Source organism: Pristiophorus japonicus, chromosome 1 (genome assembly GCF_044704955.1).
Source record: "Pristiophorus japonicus isolate sPriJap1 chromosome 1, sPriJap1.hap1, whole genome shotgun sequence".
Lineage (NCBI taxonomy): Eukaryota > Metazoa > Chordata > Chondrichthyes > Pristiophoridae > Pristiophorus > Pristiophorus japonicus.
The window spans coordinates 124,981,726-124,994,038 of NC_091977.1; the positions used below are offsets into that span (position 1 = coordinate 124,981,726).

The window sequence follows — 12,313 nt, forward strand, 5'->3', positions numbered from 1 at the left end:
CTCTTAAGTTCCTCCTAGAAATCAGGAACTGTGGGGAAACAGAGAAATTTAGGAGTCCAAGTACTGAAATCACTAAATGCTAGTGATAGCTACAAAAGGTAAGTCTAAAGGCTAATAGAATGTTGGCTTTTATCTCAAGAAGGTTGGAATACAAAGAGGTGGAAGCTATGTTAGATTTATATAAAGTTCTGGTTAGACCCCCATTTAGAGTACTACAGTTCTGTTCATCGCACCTTAGGAAGGATATATTAGATTTGGAGGGGGTACAGCGCAGATTCACCAGAATGATACCAGGGCTAAAAAGGTTAAATTATGGAGGACTATTTGTACAGACTAGGCTTATATTCCCTTGAGTATAGATGATTAAGGGCTCCTTACCGGCCTCCCTCTTCTACCATTCATAAATTACGCTGTCCTAAATGTCAGTCTTTCCCTAATTACCCGATCAAAGCCTTTTATCATTTCAAAAATCTTTATTAAGTCTCTCCTCTTATCCCTCTCTGTTACAATAGATATCGGGGAGGGGGCTAACGGGAGGCGCAAATGATTTCTCGCCTGGCGGGGGGGGGGGGGGGGGGGAGAGCGCTAGCACCTCCTGCTAAATTGCGCGGGAGTTAGCGAAGGCACAAACCAGCAGCACCCCGCTCCCGCCCCGGGTCACTGCGCCGGTGATGATGTCATCGGCATGCGCAGCGACCCATTTTCGGCCCGCAGCGGAAATTGGGCAGGACTTCCACGCCGGGCACAGGAAGTCCCGACTAGCCTCGGTTACTGCCCCCAAATGGGCCGATACCGAACTTTGCCCCCATAGTGCCTGCATTTTAAGTTCTCCTCATAATTAAAGTTTCTCAACCTGGTATAATTCTGATGAATCTATGCTGTATTCCTGCTATGCCTTTAATGTCCTTTCTATAATGAAGTGCTTAAAAGGCCATACAGTACTCGAACTCTGGTCTAACCATTGCCTTGTAAGCATTTATCACTGAACCTCACATCTAATTTAGAGAATTAGTGCTTATCTCTTTTCATTGGCTGGTCATGTTTGCTAATCCACCCCATTCCTTCTTAGGCTCCCTTTCTATTTTTTTAAAACTTCCATCTTCTCTGCTTCCTTTTGTAAAAGTTGTAATGCACGTTTTTCACTTAAAGGTACATTTGCTCACTCTGCTTAGTGCTCGGGATTGGTGACATTTTCTATATTAAATTCAAATACTGCACATAGTGCTTCTGAGTGCAGCAGGCAATTTTCTCCCAGGCCTCTGGCAGTGCCATTCACTAACCAGTTCCAATGAGGTGTATTGGAAGAAATTGGGATGACATGTTTATTGATTTTCACTCGCTCCCAGTGAGGAACTGTCTAATCTCTGTTCCAATCCTTCTCTTCTTCCTATACCCAGCTCCTAAACAATTAGGTTGAGGTCAAACTCAAAGTTTATTTCTGAGCCTTACCCACAACCTTGCATCCCACTGCATTTATTTTTCGATTTAATAATACTACTACGTAAATACATTATAGAGTAGACTTTATAGCCTCGAAATTCATTGATGCCGCACCCATTTTACAGGCTTAAAACATCCACCTAAATGTCTGATAAGCTAATTATGTGTGTCCAGGACCCACTCCTGAAACAGGCATTAGACCCTTTTCATATGCAAATATGGGGCCAAAAGCATGTTCAGGAACCCCTTTGCAAAAAATGGGCTGCCCTGAACCTATGTTCAGGATAACCAAGTCTACATGTGCCCGAACCAGCAGTCCTTAAAGGGACTGTTGGAGGGAGTCACCAAAAAGTTATGTTTTTTTTTTAAAAAGGTACTTACCTGAACGTGGAGCTGGGAAGAGAAATGCTGGTCCAGAGTTTCGTCTGGTAGGTACGCACATCAGAAATTCAGGTGGTAAAAGTCAGCATACTCCACAGGATTTACCCTCCAACCAGGGCAGAAAATGTAGCAGGGGCCATTGTCTTTCATAGCCAAATAGCTAATATCTGCTCCCAGTGCTTGAAGCTCAGTACGGGGAACATGAATTTGTAAAATCTACCCTTATTTTGCATACTGTTTCAAATGCAGATGCAATGCGTGGACTATGATTGTGTCTCTTTTAGATGATGAGTGAAATTTGTTATATTTATTACTCAACTAGAACCACTCAAAAAAAAACTTGTTATTTATCGCATTGCTGTTTATGGGATGTTGCTGGTGCAAATTGTCTGCTACATTTGCCTACATAACTTCAAGAAATATTTAATTTTGTCATGTGCTTTGAGATGGTGTTCTGATAAACACTACATCAATGAAATTATTATTATAATACATTTCTGATTTCCATTATGAATCTATTTTTACCTTTAATCATCCCGATCATACACTGTTGAGTGGGGGAAAACATTCATATTAAAGAACTGGCACACATAAGCCAGATTAACTAGTTACGAAATGCAGCTCCCTCCCACCCATAAAATAAAAGAACTTACATTTATATAGTGCCTTTCACTACCGCAGGACATCCCAAAGCGCCTTACAGAAATGAAGTACTTTTGACGTGTAGTCACTGTTGTAATGTAGGACATGCGGCAGCCAATTTGCACACATATAAATAACATATCTAAACATTCAAGTTGTTACTAATAATGTGCTTCAAATTAAATCAATCCATTCAATACTAAATTTAGTCAACATACCTTTCATTATCACTGATTCACTTTGAAACAGAAGGAGAAGTAACGTCTGAAAACTCAAATTTCCAATGCGTATCAAGAACAGGATCATAAGAATTGAAAATGCACTGTAAGTGAAAACAAATTAAATTCAAGTAAATCTACTTTGATCTTGCTGTTTGAAGGATAAAAATGTTATTTCATGCAATCGATTCTGTACAAAGAACCCAAACATATATAAGCTGAATTGTGTTGAGGTTTATAGTGAATTAAGTTTTCATATGTTTCGAAATGGGATAGCAAATAATTGCGTAACAAAATCTTTTATAAAGTGGTGTTATTAACATTTCTGATGAGTTTACATTATTACAGTGTGATTTTATTGATCTTGTATAAGTTAAATCCATAATTGTATGAGTTGAAAAAGAGATACATTTTAATTTACCAGTCTTTCTGGATAGACGAAAAAAAGATTTAGGCTGTTTCTTTGGCACCCATCAACATGTGAAATAATCTGACAATAACTTATAGCTAGTTGGGGATTTTATTTTTTAGCAGGCTTAGCAAAGATCTTGAAAATGTGATTAGCTAAAGCATCCAAAAGTGCAGCAGCATCGGTTATACTTGCTTCCTCTGCACGGACCCATTGAGGTCAGGGATAGTATTAACTAAACATGGGATTTATCCACATTTTGCTCAACTTTAGGATTTGGAAGAAATATGAATCTTCCAGTAAATGGAAATTAAAAGCATTTTTATTTTCTCCCCAGAACTTCCTGTTGATAGTTTTCGTGTTTTATAGAGAACAAAAAAACATTATTTAACTTGCTTGGAAACTAGCCACAAGTTGAGGTGAAACATAAGCCATCCCAGCATTACTCCAGCTAATTGATTCCTTGGAAGAGCTTAAAGCATAGTACATCCTCTGGGATGTGTCTCTTAGTAATCAGTCCCTCAACAAGATAGGGAGTACAAGCAGCTAGTAATTAATAGCCAGCAAATGTTTTATTTACTGTTTACAAATCACCACTTGCTGCCTCAGAAGCATCGTCTTATATAAATTCTGATAGCTCTAAACAGGAAAAGCACTATGGGAAGTATACAAGCCTGTAGGCAGAATGCAAAGACCGGCTCATGTTTGGGGGTGCAAAATAAAGAACTGAAATATTTTGTTACACAAGAGGAATTCTGTGTAAAGGGAGGTCAATAGTTAATTGGTGAAGTATATCAAATTGTGCTGGAGCCTTGTCCAAATTTGCTTTTAGAAGCATGACACTTAATGAAATTAAGAAAGAGCAAGAAACTCTATCTATTAAAAGAGTTAAACTAAGGTGAATGGACGTACTTCAGTTAAGTAGCTTAAGAAACTGTAACCCAAAATTTTCAGTGTAATGCATGATTAAACTACTTAAGGTAAAACAGGAGGCCATCTCAGCAAGTAACTAAATGCATATTTCTGTGAAATAAGGAGACTCACATGTTTTCTTTCTACACCCCTACCATTTGTTTAGTTACTTTTCAAATATAAATTACTTAAAAAAAAAAATTATTCTCAGGATATGGCCATCTCTGGCAAAGTCAACATTTATTGCCCATCCTTGTTGTGGAGTGGATGTTTAAGTTGGAGGTTGGGGTGCCGATCAAGAGGACTGTGATTGTGGGGTCCTTAGGAGGAGGAAGCCGAGGAGGATCATCCACGTTCATCCAGGGGTGCACATGGAGCCTCCTCCTCCATTAGTTGCTTAATTGTCCATTACCATTTGTGACTGGCATGACTGCAAGCTTTGATCTGATCTTAGCTCTCTGTTTCTGCTGTTTAGCATGCATGCAGTCAATCCTATGTCGTAGCTTTACCAGGTTGGCACCTTATTTTCAGGTATGCCTGGTGCTGCTGCCGTATGCCCTTCTACACTCCTAATTGAAATAGTGTTGGTTACCTGGCTTGATGGTGATGGAGGAGTGAGGGATATGATGGGCCAGGAGATTACAGATTGTGGCAGAATACAATTCTGCAGCTGCTGATGGCCCACAGTGCCTCATGGATGTCCATTTTTGAGCTGCATCTGTTTTTAATCAATCCCACTTGACAAGATGGAGGATGTCTTCACTGTGATGACAGGACTTGGTCTCCACAAAGAATGTGCGGTGGTCATTCCTACCAATACCATCAGGAACATGTGCATCTGCCACAGGTAGATTGGGGAAGACGAGGCCAAGTAAGTTATTCCCTCATGTTAGTTCTTTCACCATTTGTTGCAAGCCCAGTCTGTCCTTCAGGATTCGGTCAGTAATGGTACTATCGAGCCACTCATGATGATGGACATTGAAGTCCCAGAGTATATTGAGGGCAGCAAGGCCCTCAATGTTTTCTCCAAGGGATGTTCAACATGAAGCAGTATTGATTCATCAGCTGGAGGTTTCCTTGCCTAACCTAAAGCCATGAGACTTCATGGGGTCCAGAGTCAATGTTGAGAACACCCAGAGCTACAACCACTCAACTGTACATCACTGTGTCCCCACCTCTGTTGGATCTGTCCTGCCAGTGGGACAGGACATACCCAGGAATGGTGATGGAGGAATACTGAAGAAGTGTTGTACTGTGAGAGGTGCTGTCTTTTGGATGAGACATCAAATCGACACCCCCTCTGCTCTCTCAGGTAGGCATAAAAGATCCCATGGCATTATTTGAAGAAGAGCAAGGAGAGTTCTCCCGGTGTCCTAGTCAACATTCCTCCCTCAATCAACATCATTAAAAGAGATTATCTGGTCATTTCAAAATAATTCACTGGCTGTATCCCAAGGATCTGAAAGGCACTATATAGATGCAAGTTGTTATCTTTATCTTATCCATAATACTTACAGAATTTAATTACAAAACAATACTTACTCCATCACAGACAAGTGGATGTCTGGATGTGATTATTTAACTGGGTCCGTGATGCAATAACTGTCCAATGGTAGTGAATCTCAGTTTGATGTGAGAAAATTACATCAAAAGATTGTCCTCGTTATGCAACCATGTTAATCCTCACCATGTCTTTAAAGCCAGTTATTAGAATCTGATTCCCACCTTTAATGTAGAAGCCAGGAGGTAGGTGTCAATGACTTAAAGGTAGTGCTTTTATTAAAGGAGGCAGAATAAGTTATACAGTATTTGGTAGGAAAAAAGCACAAAAGTTAATATATAAATAGGAGGAAAAGAACAAAGATTGAAGGAGAGAAGACAGCAATAACACAAGTGTTTAAAAAAAAAATGTAAACATTAATTTCAGTAGTATAATGGTAATAATAGAGTTCAGTCCTTAGGTTACACTATACATGCTCTGTGAGGGAGTGAAGTTGAAGTTGCTTCGTGCCAACATTAAAACTTTATACCCTTAGGGGCTGAAATTGTCCTTTTCTTTAAGAGCCGTGACCGCCTCAAAGAGGCGACTACAGGTCGGTAATGACTCTCCACCTAGTCGGTGCGGAGCAAGGACCATTTTTTAAATTGCCTTGCCTGGGTTTTGCAGCGGTAATCGTAACCGCGCCACCTGTGCTCCCACCCCGTCGGGCACGCACGGACCCCACCCCCCCGACCGACAGCGGCGACCTCCTTTCCGCTCTGTGCGGCAAATTGCCTCACAGGAGTGGATCGGCCGCCGGTCGGTGCCCCCGACAGCTTTCCCCGGTGGGAAGCCTGGGCGGCCTGTCCACCCTTAAAGGGGAGGGCGCACTGCCGCAGACGCCATTTTATTTTATTTGTCGGCTGACTGCCAGGTTGGCCCGACAATGGTGCCACGGGTTCGGCCAGTGGTGGCCCAGTGGACCTAACTAAGTCCCATGCAGAGTTCGCAGCCGCGCTGATGACTGAGAGGGGCGGCCGATCTGACCGAAGGCCACTTCCACCTTGCACCCACCCGGAACACTGCCTCGCTGGAAAAACATATTCTAAGACCTGAATTTCTGTCGGATCTCCGTCCCATGGAAAACGGTGAGTGCGCCATTTGGGGCGGGGCTCAATTTCGGCCCCTTAGTGTTTGTTTCAACACCTGTGTGAGTTGAAGATTTCTAAAAATTATCAGTCCATTCTGCCTGCAATTTCCCTGCACCTGACAGCATCCCTTAGGTGGAGAGTATTTTAGTTGTTCGAGAAATCCTGTTGAAGCTGCTTTGTGATGTCACTTTGTCACTGAGATGTTGCACCAATTATAACATTTGAATTTTAACTTCTACTGGTATTTCCTCGAGTATAATACTGTTTACACAATGAGGACAGTGAGAGAAGTCTGGCTTAAAAACTAAGGAATGGTCAATGCTTTGAATGACAGCCTCAAAAAGAAAAGTCTGAGAGAATACCTCAGAGAAATATCAGATGGTTAATGAGACAGAGAAAGCAAACCTGGAACAATATTTTCAGATATACCAGAGCATCATCATCATAGGCAGTCCTCTCTTACAATAAGTCCTTAGGTGGCTGAACAGTCCAATACGAGAACCACAGTCCCTGTCACAGGTGGGACAGATAGTCATTGAGGAAAGGGGTGGGTGGGACAGGTTTGCCGCATGCTCTTTCCGCTGCCTGCGTTTGATTTCTGCACGCTCTCGGCGATGAGACTCAAGGTGTTCAGCGCCCTCCCGGATGCATTTCCTCCACTTAGGGCGGTCTTTCGCCAGGGACTCCCAGGTTTCGGTGGGGATGTTGCACTTTATCAGGGAGGCTTTGAGGGTGTCCTTGTAACGTTTCCTCTGCCCTTTGAGTTCCGAGTAGAGCTCTTGCTTTGGGAGTCTCGTGTCTGGTATGCAAACAATTTGGCCTGCCAGCGGAGCTGATCAAGTGTGGTCAGTGCTTCAACGCTAGAGATGTTGGCCTGGTCGAGGACGCTAAGGTTGGTGCGTCTGTCCTCCCTGGGGATTTGTAGAATCTTGCGGAGACATCATTGGTGGTATTTCTCCAGAAACTTGAGGTGTCTACTGTATATGGTCCATGTCTCTGAGCCATACAGGGGCACGGGTATTACTACAGCCCTGTAGACTATGAGCTTGGTGGCAGTTTTGAGGGTCTGGTCTTCAAACACTCTTTTCCTCAGGTGGTCGAAGGCTGCACTGGCGCACTGGAGGCAGTGTTGAATCTCGTCATCATAAGATAAGAGAGCACAGACCAGGAGTTGTGAAGGGCAGATTTAGGACAGGTGTAAGGAAGTATTTACATAAAGGGTGAGCAACAGGTGGAGCAAGTTGCTGGGACAATGCCACCACTGGAAATCCATCCAATTCTGTCTCCCTTGCACCAATATTTCTTACACCTGAAGCAGGAATGCTGGCAGGTCAGGATCTAATCCTGACAGAATTGTGGCCAATGTTTCTTTCGAAGGAACAGCAATCAAATGGCATTGGGAAAGCAGCAAATTTGAATTGCGGCTACTTTCAATCTTTTAAAAAGTTTTCAGTTGGCACAGCCGATCCACTTAAGTTACAGTAAAGTGCTGCAGTGAGTTTCCTCTCCTCCCCGTGAGGTGTGCACCCCAGTCGCACTGAGAATGGTGCCGAGAATTGCGAGATAGTCAGGATGCATCACGGAGTGGATGAAGGGTCCGCCCACTGACGGCCTTTCCATAAATTTTTCACCTCAGCATTTCAAATGCGATGCTAAACAATCAATTAAGAGTAAACTGGTTAAAAGCCAGGCCAGCAAATCTCAGCAGCACCCATTTAAGTAAGTGCACAATATTGAAAGCGTGAACACATGAAAAAGATTTTGGAATGGGACCAATTTATATACAATTGCCGAAAAGTAAGAGATAATAAGACTTGCATTTACAAAGTACCTTTCAGGACCTCAGGATGGCCAATGAAGTACTTTTAAAGTATAGTCACTGATGTAATGTATTCTCTGTGCATAATTCAGTGATGTATTTAGCCCGACATGTACAACATCTCAAATCCAGCTGTCCGAAAATCGGAATTATCCGAAAACCGGACATTTTTGAGAAAATCCCATTTGATATTCAGTAAAATAAAATCTGGAATTATTGTCCAAAAGACGGGTGGGCCGATCTAGTTTTCGGCTTCACCACTATGTTTTAAATGGGTTGCAATCGGTCCGAGCCATGCCAAGCCTTACCGAATGACCCGTGACCCAGCCCGACCCGACCTGACCTGAACCGCGCCACCATTAGTACTTTATCTGTCTCGGTAGCATACGTATGCTCTTTGAACGCTCTGGTGTCCAAAATCCGGAAAAATCTGAAAACTGGCACGGTCTCGGTCCCGAGGTTGCCAGATTTGAGACGTTGTACCTGTACTTGATTTAGTGAGGCATATTCTGTGAGCACAACATCAATAAATTGACACTCAAAACAACTACCAAAATAACAGGCATAAATGTGCTATCCAGATAGTTGCTTTGAGGGCCAGTTTATTGATGATGTGCTCACAGAGCATGACTCGCTAAATTGTGTACATCCATAGAGTGAGACCTCTTTCTCTTCATGAAAAGTGGCATTGGTCACATATGTGACATGAATAACACCTTGCACATTAAGCAATTCAATCTGCCAGTAAAAGTGCAAGGTTATTTTGTGTTGCTAGCTGTTTTCCATAGGGAATTCATAAACTTCTCTGGTCTGGATAAACAAGGCATCTGTTACCAACATGATGCAATTCTACACTGCAGGTTGTGAGATTTGGCAGATAGTTCCTGCTTTTTTTTGTATGAACCCAGTAGCATAAATATTCAAATCAGGGGGCACCTTCACACTTAAATTGCATTGTGGAACCATCAGGTATATATATATATATATATATGTTAATATTATGGCCTTAATGAGCCTGGCACATGTCTTCTGTACAAGCTCTCAGCACCACAGTTGCCTCCCAGCAGATTATGCCAGCTATGTGCAACAGATGCATGACTGCCCTCATGCCCGATGCTCCATGATGCAAATCACTCATGACCAATGCGCAATGGATTTACAGCAGCACATTATTGGCTTCATGATGTCAACTTTATCCCTTCCCCTCTGTTCGGCTAAAGGTGTCATCTCCTTGCTAGAGTCAGGTTCCACTGTTACCAGTCATACTCTGGTTTGCAGTCATTCTTCATATGGGAATATAAGCAGTGATCATCAGCAGGCTGTTTGGAGCCATCAGTGTCAAGCCCGATCCTATCAGTACCTGATGATCACACAATTCCAGCTGGGGTTGTTAGATAGGAATTAGAACAACGCCCTGAAATGGTTTTCTCCTTCTTATCCCAAAGTATAAAGGCCAAATGTAACGCACCTACTGCAGCCCTAGCTGAGAGCAGCTAATTCAGCAAGACCACAGAGAGAGAACCTGGGACCTTTCTGCTCTGTACATCTCAACTACTGATGGCATCAACAAGATGAACGTCTCCTCCTGAATTTTATTCAATAGATCAACACACAAAAGCCTCTAATTTAAACTAAAAACAACAGCGCACGGTCCATTAGTACAAACTATTTTCAGCTTTATTTTATCAGTATGTTGTTTACGTCTAAGTGTCACTCAAGTAGATGTAAATTTTAACCTCATTTTCTAAACCCTTAGAACCTATAAAGTACTTGACAGCTCCTTGTAGGATAAAGCAACACCTTTTTCCTGGTCATCCAATTTTCTGAAGAGCAGTGACAGTTATTAGCTTGTAGGCAGCATAAAAGAACCTCTCATCTCAAACCTGCTAACCTTAATGTGCTGTTAATGATTAGCATTCTTAGAGCACCAGGAACACGAACAGTGTGAGAGAGAGAAAAACTACAAGTTACAGATAGCTGTCTGCATTTTTCATTGTTGTCATAAAATTCAGATACATTTATTAACCAGCTGAAGTAGAGCGAAGAATAAAAGATGCATGTACACCATGCTACATGTTAGTCTGAAAACCTCTGCATTGTGTTCTATCACTGTACTGTAGTGACAAAATTAAAAAATTAGCAATATTTAATACTTTTATCTGAATAATTAATCATTTTCTTCAATTTATATTTTTGCATCAGAACTTAATATACAGATGAGGACATTTTGGCTGCCTTATATCGGATCAAAGGCTTTATATAGACTGGAATTTCATTTCAACTTGTCACACTAGATCATAGGGAAAAAAATCTGAATCCAATGTTGCTGGACAATATAGTATTTATTTTACATCAATCAAATGTTCCAGCTAATAAAGTTAAAAGTCAAATGTAGCTTTACAAGAGATGCAATGTATGGAACACTAACATGAATAATATAGGAAGGTGCAGCATTTTTCAAGTCTTCAAGTGAGATGATAGCTAATAAAACAAGGCATGGTAGTACCGTGCAACCTATTGATCTAAAAAGGACTCATTTTCAGCAATCTGTGACCCACTTTTACAACACTCCCATAATCAGTTTGACGCTCAATGATACTTGACAAGTCCCACAGGTTTACAAGGGAGTGCCAAGTCTGTCCTTCCTTCCGATTTCAATGCCAAGCTAAAATAAAAAAATTTCCTGTACGGTTTACTGGTCTCTCAGCAGGTTTTACACTTTTCAGGGTACAAAAGTATAAAAGAACTACTGTAACTGCTAGAATAAAATTTGATGTCAATCCAGCAATTGACTCAATGCAGAGATCAGGGAAGTGTGGACTTGACATCTGACACTCTTGTCATCAGAATACGATATTCTTTAGGAGCAGATAAAGGTTATTAGACCCAGCAAGCCTGTAACTTTCAATGCCATCATTTAATATTGTTGTGATAGGAAAATGAGTGCAGGAACAGTACACGGGGTGTCATGATATCAATACACAGGAGGGCCATTTAAAGATTTAATACATTTGGTAAGTTTATAAATTGTTTTAAGGTACTGACAACTACTAAAGTAATGCACAGAAATACAATTTTCTGTAATTTATGGCACAAATTATTAAAATCTTGGAATGGTCTTTATTTCCTTCAATGACTCCTTTCAACTGTCTCTATTTTTGCATCAGTACAGTCTCCACAATTGAATACAATATAAAAATACTGAGTGGAAGTATTCAATGAAAGAAAGAAACACAATTCCCCTCATGAGCTCTCACTGGTCCTTTTTACAGTGAATCATTTTTATTAGACTCGTGCTCTATGGATCTACCTATACACCTAAACATTTTATTTGCCTCTCCAACTATCTTACACTGTGATACTTTCAATGTCTGATTAATTATTCTGCCTAGATTATTTTCTTGACTAGGTTTTTAAATATTCATATTCACTCTCATTTGTAATATATTTGCTGTAGATTTTTTTTAATGAATTAAATGCTATTGCAGATTGGATATTCAGGCCAATATACATAACATCAACATTGCAAAGTATGGTCAAAATGTTCCAATGTGACTAACTATTCCCACACACCTTCTTCCCACATGCTATCACATAAACAGAAAAATGCAACAAATTATCTTTTTAAAACCTTTAGCAAGACTACTTATAAACATTATTTACAGCGAATTGGATTGGTCCTAAGATTAGTTGCAGCAACACAATTAGTACTCCAACTGATCGCCATTGTTTCATACAGCAAATAACTTACTGTTTTCCTCTTGATCCCATGAGCTTTCACATTGAGATGAAGACTCGTGAGGCATCTTATGGAGATATAACATGCTCTATATTACAATAATCCACCAATTCTATTAGATT

The 12,313-nt window shown here is 41.0% G+C and overlaps 1 protein-coding gene across 3 annotated transcripts in view; it reads right to left on the bottom strand.

The window, feature by feature from the left end:
* mfsd3 (major facilitator superfamily domain containing 3) overlaps positions 1-12,313 on the bottom strand; it is a 99,679-nt gene that overhangs the window by 59,411 nt on the left and 27,955 nt on the right. For all 3 annotated transcript variants that reach the window (XR_011593596.1, XM_070882874.1, XM_070882865.1), the window contains exon 4: positions 2,682-2,785. Coding sequence is in view for 2 of the 3 variants with exons in the window: in XM_070882874.1 (XP_070738975.1) it covers positions 2,682-2,785 (104 nt within the window). In the remaining variant the exon portion in view is untranslated. The remainder of the gene's footprint in view (positions 1-2,681; positions 2,786-12,313) is intronic.